Source organism: Glycine soja, chromosome 18 (genome assembly GCF_004193775.1).
Source record: "Glycine soja cultivar W05 chromosome 18, ASM419377v2, whole genome shotgun sequence".
Taxonomy (NCBI): Eukaryota; Viridiplantae; Streptophyta; class Magnoliopsida; order Fabales; family Fabaceae; genus Glycine; species Glycine soja.
Genome location: NC_041019.1, coordinates 1,807,654 through 1,831,717, shown reverse-complemented (window position 1 = coordinate 1,831,717; position 24,064 = coordinate 1,807,654). Strand labels below are relative to the sequence as shown.

General features: G+C 31.1%; 3 protein-coding genes across 4 annotated transcripts; 2 read left to right on the top strand and 1 right to left on the bottom strand.

The window, feature by feature from the left end:
* Nucleotides 1-247: 247 nt before the first annotated feature.
* LOC114395087 lies at nt 248-7,549 on the top strand. Of its 2 annotated transcripts, XM_028356786.1 has the most exons (11): nt 248-558; nt 1,160-1,202; nt 1,820-1,873; nt 2,719-2,782; nt 4,855-4,911; nt 5,116-5,222; nt 5,337-5,375; nt 5,893-5,981; nt 6,076-6,154; nt 6,906-6,953; nt 7,109-7,549. In XM_028356786.1, the coding sequence occupies exons 1-11, from the start codon at nt 371-373 to the stop codon at nt 7,187-7,189; spliced, it is 849 nt and encodes a 282-aa protein (XP_028212587.1). In that variant the 5' UTR covers nt 248-370; the 3' UTR covers nt 7,190-7,549. The 2 variants fall into 2 exon arrangements, with proteins under 2 accessions (XP_028212587.1, XP_028212586.1); XM_028356785.1 differs by lacking the exon at nt 1,160-1,202 and having other exon boundaries at nt 256-558.
* Nucleotides 7,550-9,041: 1,492 nt separating this feature from the next.
* Nucleotides 9,042-13,719, top strand: LOC114394977 (protein trichome birefringence-like 33). Its single transcript, XM_028356661.1, has 6 exons — nt 9,042-9,565; nt 9,655-9,898; nt 12,062-12,233; nt 12,343-12,542; nt 12,651-12,809; nt 13,025-13,719. Exons 1-6 carry the CDS (start codon nt 9,361-9,363, stop codon nt 13,362-13,364), a joined length of 1,320 nt encoding a protein of 439 aa, XP_028212462.1. The 5' UTR covers nt 9,042-9,360; the 3' UTR covers nt 13,365-13,719.
* Nucleotides 13,720-21,670: 7,951 nt separating this feature from the next.
* On the bottom strand, nt 21,671-23,013 carry LOC114395557 (abscisic acid receptor PYL4-like). The gene has a single exon (XM_028357365.1). The coding sequence runs from the start codon at nt 22,649-22,651 to the stop codon at nt 21,959-21,961; it is 693 nt and encodes a 230-aa protein (XP_028213166.1). The 5' UTR covers nt 22,652-23,013; the 3' UTR covers nt 21,671-21,958.
* Nucleotides 23,014-24,064: the final 1,051 nt, after the last annotated feature.

Genomic DNA, 24,064 nt, shown 5'->3' with positions numbered 1-24,064 from the left:
AAATAAATCAAATAAATTAAACTACATATAAAAAATAAGATAAGTGAATAAAATAATTTTTTAAAAAAATAAAAGACTAAATTAAAAAAAATGTTGTCATTTTCACCTAAACTGTATTAGTGGACATTCTTAGTGCCAAGTTAGCAATTAACTTGAGTATTGCTGCCTAACTTGAATAACAATAAAAATTCAATGCAATAATAATTATAAATCGCGAATTTAGTATTGAATTTGTAAAATATGAATACTTTTTTGAACAAAACTAAAATGATCCCCCACAAGATGTTTCCCCATTTGTTCCCTATTCTCTTCTCCCATCTTCTTCACTCTCAGCATGAAATAATAGGCGTGCGTTTTCACCCTTCAAACAATGACGACAATGGTGGCTCAACGCATCATCATCGTCACTTTCTTCACGCTTCTTCTTCTTCAACACCTAACCTTCGCCACCGCTACTGCACTTTGCCAATTCTCTTTTCTCGACGGAAACACGCTCTACAATTACACCCTCTCTTCTCCCATTCGCAACTTCCCTCACGGCATCCTCAGCGAAGATGGGTCTCTTCCTGATCTGCCCTTAACCCTCTCTCTCTCCCCGTTTATTTGACGCTGTTCCGTCTTTTCTTCTTGTTTCTCTGTTTTCCATAACCTTTTGATTGTTAGGATATATATATATTTCTGTAATTTGTTTTATTAATTGAATTTTCATATTTCAGTCTTCCTTGATTCATGTTTAGAATCATTTCCCGGATTAGTTAATCAATGTTATAAGGTAGTGCTAGAGTTTTGGAATTTAGTTGTTTGGAGGATTTAGTTTTTCAAGTTAGGATTTTAACTGTTATATGGATTCTCTGGTTTATCATTGTTTTACAATGACAACAATAGGGTTTGAACTTAAGACCTCATTTAAACTACTACCTAGACCCCACCTATTGGTGGTATCATTTTTTTATCCGTAAAAATTGAAGAAAGTGTTAGGGGTTTACAATAACTCACGCACATGCTCAACCAACCGAGATAGACCCCCTTGACCCTTGGTGGTAGCATTGGTTCTTATATCACAATTTACTAGCTTTAAATATGAATAGTATGTAAGGATATGGCAGTTATACAGTTCTGACTGAAGATTTCTTTTTCATATTTATTTTGGTGCTTGTAGATTTTACAAAGTGGCAGTAAATGATACCACACTTTGGTTTCAGGTTGGCTCCATCAGGTCACACTTATTTCTTTGGTTTCTGGCTAGTAGAGTTTCCATCCATTTGGCTGTCTATGGTCATTGACATAATTCATAAATACAGAATATAATCTGTATTTTTTTTTTTTGGGAGGGGGAGGGGGGGGGGGGGGGGCTTTAGCATTCTAACTCTAAAGAAACAAGTTAATTTCCAAATTAGTCATTCTACCATTTTAGTCCCTGAAATTTTTATAACCCTTCAATATTCCAAGACTTTACAAAATGTCATTTACTTTAGTCTTTTTGGTGTAAAACGACAGTGAAAATTATGGCCGAAAAGGATACAACGAATGAATTTTTGCAAAATCAGGGACTAAAATGCTCAACCCATATAATTTTGAGGATAAAGGTAGGGGTTTACTAGTAAAAGAAACTCGCTTCATTTTTGTCCTCCAATGACTGAATTAGTGTTTGTTATATATGTAACTATGCAAGGTCAAACACTTTAGTTGAACTTTCTATGAACAGATGGACTTTCAAAACACAGCATATATGTTTATAGGAAACAATAGTCTTAATGTAGCTTAAAGTTTGTGCTATGTTGATCTATAATTGAATTTTGTGCATCGGTTGTTTGAGCAGCTTTGCGATGGAATGATTTTCAATCACGATCCTCCAATATGTGCTGACTGCTGGGTAAATTTGTCTCTTTTCTGTGAAGCTATTTTTTCTCTGTCGATTGAGTGACATATAGTAATCATAATTACACGTTATTTATGAATTATGATCATACTCTATAATTAATTATGTTTTGGATAAAAAAATTAGTTTTATAAAGGAATAGTTGATGGAATCACAGCATTTGTACATATATTTGTTGCTTGTCTTGTAATAATATAATGTTTCCTGTTATTTTTTCAGTACAAGATTTTTTTCTTCAAGTCATTTTCCTTTGTATTTATCCATCCTTTTTAAAATTTCTTAGAAAATTGTATGGTAAAAATCATTTCAGAGATCTGAGCCTGTATAAATAAACAGAAACTTAAAGTATGAATCTTCAATGCATGCATACTTCCTCTCACTTGTATATACACTTAAACAAAGAAGCTCCACAACAGATAACTGTGAAGTTGTATATTTTTTAATAAGGAAGAATATGTTAGTAGATTCGTTACCTTACAGTCAAGAATGATTTGGCATCACAATCTAATAATGTATGATAAATTTTCCAAAAGATGAAGCTAATTGGAAACTATATTTAGTTTAAAACAAGTAACAATCAGTCAGTCTAGCCTAGTGCCTAATGGTCACTGTTAGCATAAAAGTGATGCTACTTCAAAAGGATGAGATGAAAAGAGATAAATAGCTGCAAGGATAGGCATTGGGTAGGATTTTAAGGCTGTTCAAAGGTCCTGCTGCAATTTGCTTTAAGTAAATTGTTTCATTGAATATCTTGAAATAATGTAATATATTTAATAATTTATTGTCCCATAATTTTACAAAGTTTTCTGCTTATTTGATTGTCTTATTGTTTGTGTTAGGATTGTGGAGGGCCAAAACATTGTGGGATGGAGTGCAATGCACTTGTGGCAAACAACGTTGGAGGTAGAATTCCTGACACTTCTATTTTCCTCCAATTTACTTGTTTCTGTACATAAATTGCATCTAGTGTCTACTGCTTTATGCTTGTGGTAGTTGTGAGAAAACTGAACTGCTGCTTTGTTTAGTTTTTGTACCTTGCAACATAGGCAGTTTCTCATTATGAATTGAATTATATGATAAGTGCGTGTTTGACCTTGGTATGAATTTCTCCAATTACAGAATTGCTTCTACAGAAGCATTTTTTTGAGATGATCATTAAGTAAAAATTCAATTCAGGTCATTTTTGCTAGTCTCTGTTGCTCTTTCTCTCTCACCGAAAAATATAGATTCTACCACCACATTAACATTACACAATTTAGGCTCCATTTGAGGTGGTTTTTAGTTTTTAATTTTTAAAATTTTAAAAACTAAAACCAGTTTTTAGTTTGTCATTTTAGTTTTTTTTCTCCAGTTTTAAAACGTTGTTGTCAATCTTATTATAATTTTCCTTTAAAATGTTAACTTAAAAGAATATTTCGTCTGCATCCAGAATGGTGCCTGATTCATTTCATTCAATGGAAAGTTAGAAACATGGGGTGAAGCAGGGGGGAGTTGACAAAGGCGTTGGGGTTATGGTTGGCGAAGATGACAGGGGTGTTAGGGTCAGTCTGGGTGGAGGAACTGCAAATGGAGGAGTTGTGCGAGGGAGAGTTGTAGGCTGGGGGGAGGGAAGCTCACTGGTTGGGGTGTGGCAGTTGGTGGTGGAGACTGAGTGAGTGGAGGTGAAGACTGAACGAGAGGTGGAGAAGACTGGGGAGGAGCTGAAGAAGGACAAAGAAAGGTGGAGGCAGGGACAGATCCAGGAACCCTATAAAGTGGGGGCTGGAATTTTTTTTTCTTCCTTTATAATTTTTTAGATATCTAACTTTTAATAAATAATAATTTTTTTTTAAAATTTACTACTTTTACACATAAAATTAAAACTAATTTTTATATTGAATGATGATAACCTTAATTGTTATCATAATAATAACAACAAACACACTAGTTTTATACAATTTTACACTAGTTATCACTTTAATCATTGCAATAAAACAACAAACACAACTAATTTTACACAATTTTGTACTAATTAACATTAACCATTATTTTAATAACAACATACAAAATTAATTTTATACTAATTTACTTAAAAATATATATGTATATACATGGAAAGTTCCAAGGAGGGAGGGGGGGCTCAAGCTCTTGCTTGCCCCTCTAGATTCGTCCCTGGGTGGAGGAAAGTATTGAAAGAGACAATGCAATTTCTAAGAACTTAAAACTATAATTATAATTTTTTTTCTTCCTATTTCCAAAAGTGAGTTAAAATTGATTTAAAAACCATTTCACCCTCTTTTATCCAAACATATTTTATTTTAAAATTTAAGTTTTAAAATCATAAACTGGATTTTACAACAACCCCAAATGGGACCTTAGGTTAGCTGAACTGAAAGTGCTTCAATTTACTTTAAAAGCTTTTAATATTGAGTAATAGCATGACTGAACTTGTTCATAGTAGCTAATTGCACTTGCAGAAAAAGAAAAAAATTATCAGACCTTTTCATTTCTGCAAGTTTTATTGCTAAGATTTTTTTTTTCTTTTTGTATTTTTTCTTCTTGTTTTCATTTGTTTCTCATTTTTTGTACACTTCTTTTGGTATAAGAACCTATATTCTAGTGTGTTTCTGATTTCAATTACTAATTCATTTTCTTCTGTGTTCATATGTGCACTCTTTCGCTTTCTCATTGAAAAGTCTGAAAAAATTCGTCCATCCATTATTAAAAAAAATATATTGTTTCAGCTTCTGTACAATGGAATTATTAGTAGTGGCTACGTTCTGTAGTAGAGATTATTTTAGGGTTTAAATAACATGCCCCCTTCATCATCTGTTGGTCAAGAAAATTAATTTTGGAGTTATGTCTCTACCTTGCTCAACCATTTAAAGCTTTTGATACATGAACTGTGTCCAATTAAGGTCAATTATTGAGTATATCTTAGGGTGAAATTTTAAGTAGGATGGAATTGTCATCCTCTAACAAAGTGATAAATGCAGGTTATCATGTATGCACAGCCATAGGACGTGGCCCTAAAATAGATGTTGATATTATTGGTAAGCCCAATTTTCCCATCTGTTTCTGTTTTCTTATTTTCTTTAATCCATGGTTTTCTTTTGCTAGTTTTTGGTGCTTCATTTATGTTCCTCCCATTTTGTAATTTGTCTATTATGCACCACTTGATTTAAATGATTTTGATAATGCTTCTAAATATGAACTTAACTAGATAATATATGATTCTAATGCTATTCCAATGGCAGATAAGAAAAACCCCCACACTGGTGTCATTGTTAAAATGTCAAACAGTGGCCCTAAGTACAACTGTTCGCTAGCTGTGTCTGTTCTTTGCAATTTAAATGGAGTGCAAGTAGGGGTTTTATTCTTTTTTTGTTCTTTTTTCAAAAGAAAATTAGTTGATTAAACCAGAAATTATTAACCAAATACTGATTGGAAAGTTTCATTATCAATCTTCTGCTTACAGGGACCGCAAGCTCTGGAGAGATTAGGGGCCTGTGATTATGTGAGTACTTTATTTTGGGATATCTTTAATAGTTAGTGCTTCCTTGCTATTGTTTGTTATAATATGATACTATGATGTAGGTCTCCAGAATCCGATCATAGTTCTTTTATGTCCTTGAGCAGTATGTATTTTTTTAATTTGTTAACTTTGAAATTGAAAATCACTGACAATTGTTGGAAATCTGGGAAATGTTGAGATGTGAAATCTTAAAACAGCAAGGAATGTGATTGAATTTGTTGGCTTTTCCTTTTCATTTATCTTGTAGAAACTTCATAATATTATCAAATGATATTGTTGTCCATATTCCATTAGTGTGGTATATCCTCTTATCTTGGCTTTCTTTTATTTACTATTAACATGTTAGTTTATCTTGCTGGCTTCCTATCATTCTCTCTCTCTCTCCTCCAAGAATACGAACAATGACTTGGAAAAAGTTGAAAACAAAGAGCAATATGAAGGTGATATGAATTTAAAACCAAAGACAACTATTATTTACTGTTGTAATTTTCTCAAGCAGGTTACTGAGCTAAAGCACCCATCTGGCTGTGCCATCATTATAAATGTTCATGGAGGAGGGTGGGGGTGGTTTGGCACCTTACTGATCATGTAAGGGTTTTACTGTCGTGCCTGGGACTTTAATTATCACAAGGGGCTGTGATTTGGATAAATTACTGAGTTGTTTCATCTTATCTCATTCCAGTGTTTTGTGCCTTTTTGCTGCATATCTCTTGGCTGGTATAGTTTACCGATTTTTCTTCCTCGGGATTCGTGGTATAGATGTATGTTCTCTCCTATCCTTTTGTTATTTACTTGTCTTGTACTCTGTTTCTTGGTAGGGTATGTATGTCTATTTTCATTTTATTTAGTCTTAAATATGTTTTTGATTTCTAAACATGATTTTTTTTAGTTCTTATTTAAATTTTATTTGTTTTTAGTCTCTAAATTTAACAAAAGCAATGTGTCTATAGCCTCTCGTTAAGGACCAAATGCACACAGTTTTAATAAATTTTAAAACAAATATGTTTTTCATGTAGGTTTTGTGAATTGTCTACTCCGTAATTGTTTCCTTATACTTGCTCTGCTCTGAATGATTAGAAAGTGAAAAGAGAAAAAGAAGACGAAAACCTTTTTCAGTTAGTTATTCGTGGTCTTTTTTCCATTGATTTAATTATTATCTTTGAGGTAATTTGAATCAACATTGCACAATGACCTTCTTTCAGCAGTTCATAGTGGACTTTTATTCGTTGCCATTTATGTATGGGTAACTTAAATGACATGGCTAAATTTTCACATCTCATGCTGAAACTCAAATTCATTACTCTCCATTCTTTTCTAATGGTGGGAAATTGTTTGTTAATTACACACCCAGTCATTCTGTAAGTAATTTTGTTTCTTATATGGTTTATGATGTTTTAAAATGTTAATTCCTTGTCAATCATTCACGGAGCTTTTTTAGAGCATAAAAGCCACCTTTTGTGGAACTTTACTGCAATTGGGATTGAATATTCTTTCGTTGACTCTATATTTCAGATTATCCCTAACCTTGACTTCTGGGTTAGCTTGCCTAGGAGAACACAGGTATTCTTCTACATGAATGCTTCAATTTCAGTTTTTCCAATTTAGCAGTAGGAAAAGATAAAATGAATTTTTAAAACTTTAGCTCAATGATATGTTCAAGAAGGTTGGGAGTTGCATTCTTCGTGTAAGCATTGTAATTTATTTTGTCTCTGCAGAGTCTGTGTACATCTTTGGTGAGGAAGTTTAAGGGACCGTCTGAAGGTTACCGGAGCTCTTATTCTCCTGTGAACTTCTGAGATTATATTTTCAATTCTGGATTTATCTGGTGAATACATTACGTATAATCTCCCAAACAAGGCCAACATTCTGCAGACAAATGCGGAAAAATTCCATAGAAATCTGTAATTCTTGTTCTGATTGTCCCTCCATGAATTTAGCATTTAACAATCTTTTGTCTCTCTGAAAGAAAAGGAGAAAGAGGAGGAGGAAGAAAAAAGAAAGTATAGCATGATTCTTAAAGAAAAGAGGAACTATAATGGAGCTAATCCAATTGTTTTGGTAGACATTCTTTGGTTTATAATTAGATAATTGAATGAAAATGTAACTTGTCTTTTGTTACTTTGACCATTAATTCATTCGTGTTTCTCATTTTGTAATCATTCTTGCATTTCTAGTTAATTTTATATGGATAGGGTGTATCTTTATGCTGTTAGCTTTCTGCCAATGAAGCCCGAGTATATCCCAGAGTAAATGTCAACTTCAATGGCCAGCTTCAATCTCTTGAGCCAAATCCTATCCCACTATTTGCCTCTTGTCAAGAAATACTAATAATACATTTTTAACACTCTTCTAAACACATTAATAAAAAAAAATTCGGGGTTTCACATATTTACAAGTTTCGGTCATGCTTTTGTAGTTTTCAATAAAAATTTGTTCAATTATGTGTTAAAGAGTATCCTGCTAGTAGTCACTTATGGTAAATAAGGTATAATTTCATTTTAAGTAATTTTGGTATGTGAAAAATGAGATATGTACGATTTTTCGTATTCAACAATATATGTTGACATTAAGAATAAGAAAAAAGCATGATTCACCATACATATTTTATATTTAATGGTATAGAATAAGACTTTTTTCTTGATCCGTAAGCATTTTAGAAATCTTGATTTGAAAAACTATTGAGTATTCTTAAAGTTGTACTACGCATATACGTGATTACAAACGTTCTCTGATATCATTTGAAAGTATATGCTATAACGTAATTGGTCGGTCTCGCTCAAAAATAGAAGAAACCAGGATAAAACCTCATCTCTCCTGATATTTCAGCAAGAAAATTCTAGTTTCTCTTGGCTTGCAATAATTTTTTTTTTCTAAATATATATACTCACGTCTTCATCTGAACGCAGAAACTTTGATAATATTATTCATCTGCCATCTTGAACAAAAACTGTATCCAACAACAGATTCCTTCTTTATTTTGATGAAAAACGAATGTCCTTATTAAATTAAAACCATGTGATGTGAAACACTGTGATTAGCCCAACCATAATGTCAGTGCTTTCTGGCTAATAAAATATATTTTGTGCGAGCTCAAACAAACATGTACTACTTCCCCGAATCCAAATTAGACCGAGCATATAATAATAATAAAAAAAAAAGTAATGTATGCATTGTATGTGCAAAACTGGAATCAATCATCAAATGTGTACAATTAGCAATAGAACAAAAGACTATTACAACTCATTTATTTATTTACTTTTGAGGAAGATTAATATTACAACTCATTAGTCATTACTATTGTTAGTTTACTCATTTTTAGTTGGCCCATGATTTAATTTTAATTTTTTTTGTGCGTCCAGCTAGCACTGCTACACAGCAGCATAATAATAGTGATAATAAATATATAATACCCTGCAGCCTGCAGGGTCCAAATATGTTCTTTTGTTTCTGTGAGAATTAACAACAAATTAAGCAGGCAAATTCCAATTGCAACGTTACCTAACGCCTAATAACCCTCTACCTAATGATGTCCAAACCCTTATTCATAACCCAGAGAAAAATAGCCACGTATATTTGTTGACACCTTTTTGTTTATTTGATGTAATGTATATCCTATTTGAACAGGGAAAGTTATTATTATTATTCTCAATCTTCCTCGCTCGCTTAGCTGTGAAGGCAAGCAACATTTCAACTTCCCACACCACTGACCCTCAAAGGCTCAAAAACATTTCAACCTTGGAAATATACTACTTCTTAATAATAAAAATAATAATACTAATAAAACTGCAAAGACAAATATTATTTTCATCATTAATTTTTTTCTTCTTCCTCTCTGTCATTCGGTTAATTAGGGTACACAAACAATGATGGCTTCAACAACGCACCAGTTTTAGCTTTTAATTTTAATTTAAAATCAGAATTGTAGTAGGTTGCTAGAAGAATGAAAGACTAAGTTTGGGGTCCATGCATGCAAAAAATGATGAAGCCACCTTCAAACTCTTCCTTCCCTTCCTTTCTCAGAGTGAAGCCTCGTCTCTCTTCTTACCTCTTCACCCTCTTATCTTTCATTCTCTTCGCTGCCATCCTCTATGGCCATGACTTCGTCTTCATATTTCGTCCACACCTCTACTCCAACGAGCACACAGCACAAACACTCTTCTTCTCCACACCCGGTGAGTCAAACTCCTTTTTCTTCTTTCTTTTTGTTCCTGAATTCAGTACTGTTCCTTATCTCCGCTTAATATTTTGGTTACATTATTAGTCGATGTGAGATCTCCACCAACCGAAGAAAACAAGACGGTGTTGACGAAAACGAAAAGGGAGGAAGAAGAACAAGAGTGTGACGTGTTCAGCGGAAGGTGGGTACGCGACGAGTTGACTCGGCCACTGTACGAGGAATCGGAGTGTCCGTACATACAGCCACAATTAACATGTCAAGAACACGGTCGGCCCGAAAAGGAGTATCAGCGGTGGCGATGGCAGCCTCACGGTTGCAATCTTCCCACGTAAGTGCTTCTTTAATTTCTTTATTCAACCGTTTACGAGTTCACTTGTCATATCCTACTTCACCCATTAAACTTTTTTTTAGTAGATAGGTAAATTCTACAAACTTTAATAAATTCTTAACTCTAGAATTTACCACCTAATCAAGTAAGTCTAAAAAAATTAGACTAAGATATAACTATTTAAGTAGTGATATATTATTACTAGACTTGGTTATTTAAATATTCTAAATTTTATTATTTATTGTTTTATTTTATTATATTGTTAAAATTTTTAATTAGTATGTTATTTATATATAGTTTACTATTATTTTTATATGAAGTAAACTCTTATGAGTTTATAAGATGAATCTACGAGTCGAATCTATAAACTGAATAAATTCTCGAGTTTAGTAACTTTGGTTCTACGGTTCTCCCAGATACTTTCTTCATCAATAATTATAATTAAAAGAAATAGTTGACTAAAATATTTTTATTAAAAAATTAATTAATTTAGGTATTAATATTAAATTTATTTTTAACTGTAATATTTTTTAAATTTATCCTTTACATTAATGAGATTTATTTATCTTCTATAATTTTCAAAGTAAAGTGAGAAAGTGATAACTGAAAGTAACATTAATAGATTAAAATAATGGGTCTTCTATAATTTAGTAAAAGAAATAATTAATATATAAGAAAGATAAAATGAAGTTTTATAATGAATAAAAAAAAGATTTGTCAATTATGTCTTATAAGGGTATTCTCTAACATTTTTTCAATACATTTATTTTTATTAGTTGAAATATAATTTGAAAATACCTCAAAAAGGAAGAATGTTAAAAAATGTGTCGTGTGTTTTTTCATGTTTGTCGTGTGTGGCTTTTTTTACGGGTCCAAGTTGTCGGTGGGTCGGAGTGGGTTTGTTGAATCCGTTTCATGGCAGCCACGTGTGACACTGTGGCGGTTGAACGTTATGAATATTGCAGTCATATAAAGTCATAACTAGCCATTTATTGAATCACAATTGAATGATTGCCACCAACAATTCTGTACCAATTAAGCCTTGCAATGATGGTGGAATCGAATCGGACACTTGTTATTGTAGCTCTGTTTTGAAGGACGTTATGTATGTTTTCCATTGGTGAGACCTTGTAGCAAGAACATGATATAATGAAGTAATTGAGGATCTTTCAAAAAAAAAAAAATAACAATGAAGTAATTGAGGATGCCCCAGTCCCATTTCGACAGCTTTGAATAATACAAATTTGATGTTTTGTGACATTTTCTATTTTAATTTATGTCAAGTTGAGTCTTTAAGCCAGTTAATGTCTTGGACTTGGTTTCGGGTTGATTATTATTGCAAGTTTGAAACAGAAAATTAGAAATCTAAAGTTGTGGCCACGTTTTTTCCTTCTTTCTGGAATGACTATTTGATTTTGTGATTGAAACTAAAGGAGTTGTAGGCGTTGGTTAGATTGTTTTAATTGGTAGGGTCTTTGAAGTTAAGTGTACGTCTAAGAATCATCTAATCTACAAGCAACATCTTAACCACAATCGAGTGGATGCCAGATAAGGGAGAAGGCTATATAATTGATTATTTAATTTCAATGGATCTTCAAGACTAAACAACCAAATAGTGTAATCAGACATACCTACTTTTTCTAGTTTAAAGTGAGAAGGAAAAATGGACAGCCAATAAAGTTAACTTCTCTTGTATGCCCGTTAAGGTCGTTAAATGAAAAGACGCTTAGAGTTTCCAATGAAAAGATATATAGAGATCAAATTAATATTGGTACTTTAGGCAAGAAATGCATCAATTCTCTTAATGAGATTAAAATTATATGAATTAAGAAGGTTACATCAAAATTTAGTATGCAAGTAATGTCTTAAGATATGTTTGGTAAGTTTTTTTAGTTACTTTGCTTAAGGAACTTAGTCCACTCGAAACATCGACATGTTAGTCATCATACCACAGTTTTGTTGAATATGTCACGATCCTGAATAAACATGAGCAAATAACAATTTCTTAACAGGAGCACCCTACTTGTGAGAAAATAAAACTAATCAATCTTCATAGTTTTGATTTACAATTTACACCTTAAAGAACTCAATTCATTGAATGCTTCAAGGGTTCATAATTATTTTAAGCTAAACATAACACATTTTTTGTTTATCAAAATGCAGATTCAATGCCAGATTAATGTTGGAAAAGCTTCGTGGGAAGAGAATGATATTTATTGGAGACTCCCTCAACCGAAGTCAATATGTCTCTTTGATATGCCTTCTCCATCAAATCATTCCTGAAAATGCCAAATCCATGGAAACCTTTGATTCACTCACTGTCTTTACAGCAAAGGTAGGTACACCTCTTACTATTTGCTTATGTAGAATACATAACTTCAGTGTTAGCAACATTATCATGTTAGTCTTTTCTCCCCTCTTTGTTCATTGTTGTATTTAATTAGGAATACAATGCTACCATTGAGTTCTATTGGGCACCTTTTCTTCTTGAATCAAACTCCGATAATGCTGTCATCCATAGGGTAACTGATAGAATTGTGAGAAAAGGTTCAATCAATACGCATGGTCGTCATTGGAAAGGCGCTGACATTGTTGTATTTAACACTTACCTTTGGTGGATAACTGGCTCTAAGATGAAGATCTTGTATGTTTCTCTACTTTACACTATTCAAGCAATTATTTACTTTGCCCTCTCTCATTTCTTTGACATTGCCATTGCAAAACATTACTTAAAGTTTTCTCAAACTTTTAGGCTTGGATCTTTTAACGATAAAGTAAAGGAGATAATTGATATGCCAACAGAGGATGCTTATCGTATGGCTATGAAGAGTATGCTTAGATGGGTGAGGCTGAACATGGACTCCAACAAGACAAGAGTCTTCTTTACCAGCATGTCACCGTCTCATGCAAAGTGAGTATAGTTCACACGCATAATATACCAATAACACAATTTTTTGTGCTAAAAATAGTGGCTATCTATATTCTGATGTTGCTAACCTTTAGAGTGAGATTGAGATGTACTTCTCATTATTCTATTTTCAAGAGAGAATTGGTTATTGAAGAATTTGTTATATATGGAAGCATAAAATTGTGGGGACTCACATTGTTATGTAAATATGTGGGCAGAAGCATAGAGTGGGGAGGTGAAGCGGGAGGGAACTGCTACAATGAAACAACAACAATTGATGATCCCACATATTGGGGTTCTGATTCTAAAAAAAGTATAATGCAAGTAATCGGAGAAGTGTTTAGAAAATCCAAAGTACCTATAACTTTTCTCAACATTACACAACTATCCAACTACCGTAAAGATGCACACACATCAATTTACAAGAAGCAATGGAACCCATTGACTCCAGAGCAATTAGCTAACCCAGCTAGCTATGCTGATTGTGTGCATTGGTGTCTCCCTGGACTTCCAGATACTTGGAACGAGCTTTTGTTTGTCAAGTTATTTTATCCTTGAAAGTGCATCAAAATAAGAGATCCTTGTTCGCTCGGTTCCTTGTGTGGCATGAAAATTTGTAAATGGGAGGCTACAACCTACGAGCTTGTTAGAAATGGTAAACGAGCAAGAATGAATGAAAAAAGAGGATTTGTGTAGAATAATAGTACATTAACATTGATGAAGGAGGTGATTGTATATATAAAATTGAGTTAATTATTTTTTTCTTGTAATTGGATTGTCAAATTCCAAATTTTGCTAGTTAATTGTGTCCACCAGCATTGGTGCTGTGCTAACACATATATTGATGAATTGAATTGCTATGGAACATTTGTTTTAACATTATCAGAAGAAAGATATTTGCTACCACAATTTACATATGATGTGTAATGAGAATATTTAAAATTATTTGTTTCTCTTTCTATAAGGTGGGTTGGATCTAATTCAATCATATAAGACAAGCTTACAAGGTGAGAGTAATTCCCTTTTTTTTTTAAAATGGAAAGTTATAATCATGAATAAGATGCATCCTAACTATGTTAACACCCACCTCCTACTCAGCAAGCCATAAATATATACTTAAGAAGATGAAAACAAAAATATACGAGAGTACTGTACCAAGACCCATGAGCAAAAATCAATAAAACTAGTTAGGACAACCTAATCTATTGTTCATATAATCAACTATACAAAAAAAGTAGAATTGAATCCCGTCAAGAGAATGTTATCTGAGAGATCATAATTAGCACGCTTGACAGCGCAACGATTACCTTCCCTACAAGTATACAAATATGAGGAATGCGAAAGTGCATTTGAGAAGTTAAAAAAATAAGGCGATAAATGTTGAACTTGAGAACCTTTCTAATATCTCAAAATAGTTGAAGTGATCCCCAACATCTCCCACCTCTTCAAGGTTCCTTTCTTTTGTATCTCTTCATTAATTTTCTAACCCATCCTCAGATTCGTAGTGTATATATATAAAAGTTTCAATAACTTTTCTTTGAATATAAACAACCTCGGAAAATTAAAAGATGAAAAATGAGATCATATACAGATGGGAATCACCAATCCAAAGTTCTTCTGTCTGCATATTCAACCAATAATATGAACCTGGACTATAACATGGAATTATAAGGTTGGTTTGATAGTTGAAGGAAGAAAGAAAAAAAGAGGGTTGTGGATTCAAATTTTTCCCACTAATAAAATTTAATTGATTAACAATTAATATTTATCGATTAAAAAAAAAAATTGGCAACGCCTTGTTCCTCAAGGTTGAATTGTTTACATCGTCCAGATAATTTCTGCTCCAAGAATTGGGGTGCTAATCTTAATGGCTTTGTTTCATCTTTCCCTACTTGACCAGAAATGGAAGACCACAAGTCCACAACAGCTTCAAGAAAGGGTCATGGGCAGTCGTACTTACAATCAAGATCCCCACGCTTGCCTAAACCAATTGTATTACTATAATAAAGAATGAACCAAAGCATCCAATAATCAAAGATCACTACAACAACTTTTAACAAACAGCAATATATAGGTCATCCTCCACTTGAGAATATCACAAAAAAACACTTAACCTTAGTTCATACACGTCCCATCCATCCAAGCCTAGCTAGAAGCAAAATTTAAAAAGCAATGTGACTAAGTCCAAAATTCAAGGGCTCCTGCTTAATTAATTCCCCCCAAATATATCTTTTTTTATGATAAGGGAAAATGAAATTAAGAGCCCATCAAACGGGTAAACTTACAACCTCTAGCAGAGGGGGGATAACATCAACAATGGTAAAGAAAGAAGCCATTTCAAGGCCCAGATTGGCAAGGAAATCAACACAACTATTTGCTTCCCTATGCACATGGATAGTCGAGGTTCTTCAATCTTGGTTATTCAGCATCTCAACTAACTCCCGGATCATGGGCTTCTAACTCTGAGATCTTATAACCCCAGTCTAGATCATATGAACAACAACCACTAAATCCATTTCGAAAATGACAGTGTGCAGATTTAAGTTTGAACTTTGATTGGAAAGGGGGAGCACAGCGATATGCACGTCTAAGTTAGTATAGTCTAGTTAGAGTTTAATACTAGTCCTACAAATCATCAATATCAAGAAAAATGGTGATCATATTTAATATTATCATAATTTTTTTTTTTTTTTCAAAAGTATCCTTAAGTTTAAATATTGCAAGTGATGATCTCATTTAATGTTAATACTCATAATTCAATCAATAAAGGTATAGTAAATAGAGTTAACAGTAAATTAAGGATATAAAAGACATTTAACTTTCAATAAGTCATTGTTGCTTATAATTAAAACCAAAAAAAAATATCATTTGTTACTTGTATATAAAATCAAAGGTAGTATTGCATTGAATAGATTGAATAATGAAATTAGTGATTTTTGGCTTTCACAAAAATTTCATGTTAAAAGAATTGTATTAAATTAGAGAGACAAAAAAAAAAGAGATATGAATTTACATAATTATTATACTTTCATCCGATCACAAATAACTATTATACTATCAACAAATCATAAATTACTATTTGTGTAGTAACAGTTTATTAATTTTTACAATAATTACCTTAAAAATCATTTTATTGGAATATTGTCTATCAAGTTATTCTTCTATATGTTATTAGTTCTGTATTTTTAATTTTTTATTGGAATATTGTCTATCAAGTTGTGGCCACAATTATCTAGAGAGTCTTTTTTTATATCAATTTTGGAAACATGAATTTGTAAAGTATCGAATTTTTATATTGGCATCCACTCATGAAATTGATCTAGAAAATTGAAAAACAATTAATCTTAGGATTTGTTTTACCAATATCAAATTGATTGAGAGAACGAATACTCTTAAGTAAGTTAAAATTTCATATAATTAGATTTTATATAAGTTTTATGTCTATTTCTCTTGATAAATTTTAAATAAAATGACAACCTATAAAAGTCAATGAAAATGTATTTAAATACAAAAATTCGATGCACACCTAAATATAATACCTCTAATTGTCATTTTTTTTTACAATCTGACATTGACACTTCACTTAATATCCTTATTAATTAGAACCCTTCATCGGTCATAATCCTTCGTAAGTAGTCCTTTTTGAAACCTCGACAATCAACTTTGACACCATTTGACTACTCTCAATATTATTGATTGTTTCCACAAATCAACGTGTTTTATCTTTACTCGCATGCTTTCTGAAAAACTCCCCAGAATGTCACTTATTACATAACTATCTCAAGTCAAATACACTTAATTGTCAAGTTCTTAAGTGATAAACTACCAAAAAGTAGATATATTTTGTTGATATATAATACCAATTAATTTCTTTAAATTATCATCAACTGTAAAGTCTCGTATATACCTACAGTCTTTAAATTTCTCTCATTTTGACATGATTCGTTTGGGATGTTACACTATACATGAGAGGATCTTCACTCAATACGTTAGTTGTAAGCCAAAATTTTACCTTTGGCAAAGTTAGGTGAATTGCACTAAGATTCCTAAAGGCATGAACAATCGGTGGAAGATGTTGGTATGGAAATTGTTAATTGTGTGTAACCATGTAATCGTGATAAGCTCAAGTATGGTTGAAATAAAATCAACAAATTTTTTAAAAAAACTACATCATGAATAAAAACTTTAACTTTAGACCTAAGAATGAGCGTTTAATCTAACAAAATATTTCATCTCTCTCTCACCGATTATCATAGTCAAAAAGAGAGATACTGAAGGGTAAAAGTCGAATGGGGAAAATCTTTTCATCGGTAATGAATTATTTTTTATTTTAAATATATTAATAATATTTTTTATTTTATTATTTTTATCACTTTATAAACTCTATTTATATTTATAAATTTTGATTTTTTAAATTCATAAATCTCAAACACCTAGTTGAGAATCTTATTTTTGCTTTATTTTTTTTCCTATCAAATTATATCACTTATTATTAAATATGTGTATTTTTTCTTTCTATCTCAACTTGTCAACTAATATTGGTTGTCAAAAAAATATTTTTTTATATCTATATTTTTTTCTTTCTCTCTTTAGATGTAAAATAATATATGAGTGTCTATTAAACATTTTTCACTAAGAAAGATGAAAAATTATTGACAATTATTTAACCAAGTCTTGTGTGGTAAAATGAGTAAATGACTCATGGGACACTAATTCTTCTAAGAGTAATAATGTATATATAAGCAAACAAGGCAAGGTTAATCAAATATTAAAGAATGCCTTTGAGGGACTTTTATCAAAAGGGTGTAAAAAATTTTGATTTTTTTTTAATTTGGGGTCAATTTTAAATTATTACTAAAAATAAGATAAATTGTGATAGTTATTAGGACTTCTGAACTAAAAGTCGTGACAGATGTTACGACTTATTATTTGTTTACTTTTTTAAGTGAAGTTGTAAATTTTTTTTACAACTTTAGCTTAATTTTTTATTTTATTCATAATTTTAAAGTCGTACAAGTTTTTTTCTTTGAACTTATGATTTTGAAGTTGTAAGTTTTTTTATTTATTTTTTTTACAACTTTAAAGTCATTTTTTTCATGTTTAAAGTTTTTTGTTTTAGGATTTTTTATTTACTTGTATTTTCTTTTTTGTTTTTATTTTAAATTTTTTTAAAAAGTTGTAAATAATTTTATTTATTTAATTATTAAATAAATATTTTTAATTTTACTTGTAATTAGTTTTATTTAATATCTTGTATATATTTTTTATATGGTTTTATTTAATATGTTATATATATATATATATATTTATTTTAAATATTTATTATTATTTTTTATTAATGTTTTATTTAAAATATTTTGTATATCTAAAATTGAGATAATTTTGTATATTTTAATATTTTGTATATTTAACATAATCGTAGTAAGCATCCGTACAAACAAATAGATAACTAAGATAATTTTTATATTGTTTATTTTTTGTTGTTTTTAATTTAATAATTATTTTTATTATTAAATTATTACATGTTGTTAATAGTAAATTTCTTTATACAAAATAAATAAAATTATTTCATAAATTATAAGTTTAATATTAGCTAAAAAATATTTTAATTTTTTTTAATTTTAGTTTTTTAAAATTTAAGTATTTAAAAGAAAAAAATATTAAATATTATTATGTTAATTTTTTATTTCATTTACAAAACAAATCAACTTCAATAACATTATTAAAAAAATATATAAATTTTAAATATACAAAATATATTAACTGAAAATAATAACAGGTAAAATTAAAAATATTTATTTAATAATTAAATTAATAAAATTATTTATAATTTTTTTAAAAAATTGAAAATAAAAGTAAAAAAGTACAAGTAAATAAAAAATCATAAAACAAAAAAATTTAAACATAAAATAAAATATGATTTCAAAGTCATAACAACAATAAAAAAAACTTACAACTTTAAAATCATCATAAGGTAAAAAAATAAAATTATATAATATTAAAGTTGTAAATAAAATAAAAAATTAAACTGAAATCCTATTTTTTTTAGGATTTCAGTTAAAAAAAATAAAAATAATAATAAGGCCATGCTTTTGATGCCCACTTGCAAGCCAAGTTGCAATTCCGTCCATCCCTTCCAACCTGCAACTCACATTTGTATAATGAAATATATAAATAACAATTATCAATAATGAACGCAAAAAGAGAGAATATTATTAGCTTCGGCAAAGAATAACAACTTGGCATTGTCTGCCGAACAAGTTGAGTTTCCTCCATGGCAAGTTGCAGTTCAAAGGCTGATTCTATAAATTAGTTTATTATGACGTCGCAATCCCTAAATATAATTATGATGATCTATTTGTTAATATTATACGCTCCATATTACGTGCATGGCTATCAAAGAGAAATCTCATTTGTTTTTACAAATAAGTGCTCTGTTTTTTTAGTATCAGGGTTTCAGTTATCCTTTAGCTAATACGTACATATGCAGTACAATCCGCAGAAGCTTCAGAGCAACTTGCAAATTTTTATAACAAAAAAGAGCAACTTGTAAAAGCCACTGCCCACCGTTTCACCGATTTCCACGCTCAGAAAATATCAAATGGTTAATTAATATATATAATTTACTTTTGAAAGATGACTAATATATATATATATATATATAACTTTGGTAGTTAATTACTCAATATAATTTAGGAACAAGTTCAGTGTGTGTTTATAGCAAAAGACAGAGAAATAATAATAAATGTGATGAGAGATAACTTTAATTTACATGCGAGTTTTATTATATATAAAAAGGATTATATTTAGCTAAATTCAAAATGGCTGGTAGTTGCATTTCAAAATAGCGAATTTGAAACTTTGAGGCAGACTGTGGGCGTCCAATTTGATCGCTTTAGACCACAAGCATTGAAAGCATATCAGGCAGCTAGCTTTTGAAAACACGTGAATGGGTTGTTCTAAACATCGTGTTAAACATTGATCCCTCATAAATTATTTCAAAGACTGATCAACAATGAATGGAATACTTTCTTTGGCAGTTACTATTATAACTTTGCAGCGGCTTATCCGACGCGTATTATACGCATCGTGACGGATGGCGATCGATTGGTTTGGTTTAGAACATTAAAAAAATTGCACTAGAAGATGATGATCAATCACGCCAGATGGAGAATATTATAAGTATGAATTTGCTAATAGAATTGTTGTGTACTATGTATATGTACAAGTGTGTGTTAAGTTGCTTCCTTGACTTCTTGTCTTGGTAATAATAATGTATTAATGTTCTTTTAACTCACTTTTCAATATATGAAATAGAAAAAAGATACATTCTTATTTGAATTTAATTAGAATGTACTAGCACTTTTTTTATAATAAGATTGTTGATTTTAAAAAAATTATATAGAAGTAATAGTTATAATTTTAATTAAAATCTTATTCTCAATTTTTAAAACCAAAATGGACACCAAACAACGTGGTAATAACGTTTAAATTCATTAAAAAATTCTCCTTTTTTAATTAACGCATTGGTTGGTTAATTAACCCTTCATAACGCTAGCGTTCTTTATTTAAGTAGGAATGCTTAGACTCCTCAGATGTTGATGGAATGATATGAAGAGTTAATTAAGTAATATTTTATAAACTTTATCATTTATTTTAATCAAATTTAAATGTTGGAAGGACGATCTTAAACGTTGGATAGGGTACTCCCCTTTAAAATTAATTTGCTTTATCATATGATAAATTTTAACAATATAATATTTTCAATGTTCTCTTTATTAATATTATTAGGTGATTAATTGGTTTTGTAAAAAAAAAAGGTGATTAATTAATTGGTAGTACATATATCCCAAATATATATAGAGTACATTAACCCTGAATATCTAATAAAACTTACGTAAAACTTATCCGGTAATAAATACTTAAATAGTAGTGTATTAAAAATATTATTTTAATTACTAATATATCCTTCATATTATATCGTTTGTACGTTGTACGTTTACTAGTATATATAGTCTTTTGTATTTTGGTGATCACGGCCGGGGGGTGATTTAGGTGACAATATTACATTGATCGAAGAAAGTTATTTTATTTTTTTTTACAAAAAGAAAGTTATTTTATTCTTATCACTCTTTTTATTTTAACAAATAGATGCTCGAGTGTCCAAAATACTTCCTTTAGCTATAGTTTTCTTTTCATGTATTGTTCATACGAGTTTTTTTTTTTTTTTGGTGCAACTGTTCATACGAGTTCATACAATATTTATCTTGGATTATATTTAAGCACATTATTGTTCATAACTCCTTTATTCGGATTGTAACATTTACCATTGCTGTGGAGTGCTCAACTGCTCAAGTGTGTGTAATGTAGGCTTTCGCTCCCTCTTCAAAATATGACAAATAAAAATATTACTCATAAATGTTCTTAGCACATGTTAAAAAATTAAATGAGAAAAATATTTATTATATAAATTTTAAGAGGGTATAAAAAATCAACAAAAACATAATTTTTTCCTTTCTAATAAAAATATTTTTTATTTTATTTTTCTTAAATAATATGTTGGGTCAACAAGTTAGCATTTGTATTAAAATAAGTAAAAATATATATTTAACTAACCAGCCAGCTCATCAATTTTCCATATCTCGAGAAAAATACGCACTAAACACGAATACAAACTAGCCAATTAAAAATGTTAACATTAACAACTACTCATTGGTTAATCCATAATTTTATTTACGGTGTGTTGCGAATGAAGGAAAACATACACAAAAGTCAAAACAAGAAGAATCAAAGTCCACCTCGGATGCGAAGTTCTGGGTAAATAGAACACCATCAATCCACGATCAAGAGCTTGCTAGGTAGAATGAAAAAAGAAAATAGAACTACATCATTGGATCATTTATATGAACATTAACATTAACATATATCATATATACATATCACATAGATTCAACCATTGCCGTCCGAAAAACCCTAGTGATCTATACACATCCATGCATATCAATTCCAAAAACACGGGCTTGAATCTAAGTCCATGACACCCGAATTTGAAACAAAAAAACCGGAAGACACAACCCATTTTAACTTTAAAAAAAGAAGAAGAAAGAAAAAGAAATAGAGAAGAAATAATGATATCGTTAAACACTTAACAGTTAACAGTGTTGTGCAGCGTTTTCACAGTTTTTGGTTCTGTTCTCAGCAATCTGAGCCAGCGACTGCAAGTTACAACGTACGATCGTGTCGACGAACACGCATGTTTCCTCCTTAGTGTTACCCTGCGGTGCGTCAACGACGTATGACTCGATGACAAGTGTCCCGTTCCCGTTGGCGTGGAGCGTCGTCACCGACCGGTAGTTCCTGAGGCGGTGGTCGCCGCCGACGACGCTGAAACTGATGACATGGCGCTCGTCATCGAGGATCTCCAGCCGCTCCGTGCTCATCTCGGCGGGGAGCCCCGACACCACCCGCACCTCGCGGACGGCGCCCACGCGAATGCCGTGGCCGGTGATGACGTGGCAGCTCTTCACGAAGTTCTTGTACCCCTGTGGGTTGTCGAACCGCCGCACCACCGCCCACACGGCTGCGACGGGGGCGTTGATGTGCTGCGTCACCACGGAGCAGCACTGGTTGAGCCCCACCACGTTCGTGTGGTGGAGCGCCACCGTGTCGGAGGCCACGATTCCCCTGCCAGAAGAGAGAGAGGGCACCATTAGGCGACGCGCCGCAGTGGACGGCGGCGCTTGAGGCTGCTTCGGGCAGTTAACGCCGTTGGCGATGGCGACGGTGGCGGTGGTGACGGCGTCGGTGATAGGATTGAACCTATCCAACTGAAGAGAAAAAGGCATTGTTATTATTATTATTTAATTTATAATAAAAATAATAGTCACTAAAAATGAATCTCTTTGTTTCTTCTTCTCTCCGGAGGTATATATCACTTTGTGTTTGTGTGTGTGTGATTTGTTGATGATGTTGAATAATAAGCAAAAACATATATATGAGAGGGTGTTGGAGACGGCAAGGTAAGGAGTGGGTTAGTATAAATATTTTTGTAGTACAAGTTGCATTAGTTTTGTTGCTGAAATGAAGGGGTTTTCTTTTTTCTTCTCTTCTTTTTGCTCTTTTTTGTTGCTTTTGGAGATGAGATTCGAGCTAGGTAAATGAGGAGAGAGAGAAAGATAGAGAGAAATGAGAGGATACATTACAAGGTGGTTGTCGTTATTGATCTCTTGTAAAGGAGCTTAGGCAGGTAGGGCATGCAAGTGGATCCTCAACTTGCAATTCAACTTGCAATGCAACCCTATTGTATTTTGTTAGGTTAAATAGTCATTTTTGTTAATTTCCTTTTTTAAAGATGAAAAGTTAAATTTTAACCCCTTAAAGTTAAAAGTGCAACAAATTTATTCATCCGTTCAGTTATCGCGTTAATGAAAGAGGTTACGTGACACGGTCAGGAACAAAGTTGTCAACGTTTTATATATTCCTGGACGAAAATGACTATTTATCTAAAATATAATTTAATCTTCATTTTTTTCCCTTTTTTTAATCATTGTAAGTATAACATTATAGTAAACACTTTAAAAAATAAAAAAATCAAGCATAAATTAAAATAAACATAATAATAAATATAATATTGATTAGTAAGCATGATCTATTTATTACTTTGAAATTTTTAATGTGATAGTATATTATCCAAAATATGAGATGCAAACAAAAATATTTAGTCATTAAGTTAATCCTTACAAAAGAGTGAGATCCAATTTGCTTTTATCACTACATAATATTGTCACAATAGAAATTTCAGAGCAACAGAAAGATTATTCTTGTTCACCAATATTATGTTTATTCTAATTTATGTTTGTTTTCTTATTTATTTAAGTATTTATTGTAATATTATGCTTGCAACGGTTAAAAAAGGGAATGAAGATAATAATTATATTTTGGATAAATAGTCATTTTCACTCCTAAATATGTAAAGCGCTGATAAATTCGCCCCTAAACGTGTCAGGTAAGTTATTACATTAATGATAATAGACAGAAGTTAGCAGATAAATGAATTTATTACATTTTTTTCACTTTTGAAGACTAAAAATTAAATTTTTATTTTTCAAAGATAAATTTGTCAACGGCCTACGTATTTAGAGAGAAATGATTATTTATTCATTTTGTTGGACTTTGTTTTTATCAATTAATACCTTTTTCTTTATTTCAAACTACAACTTTGCCTCTCCATCCTTCTCTATTATTTTATTGTTTATTTC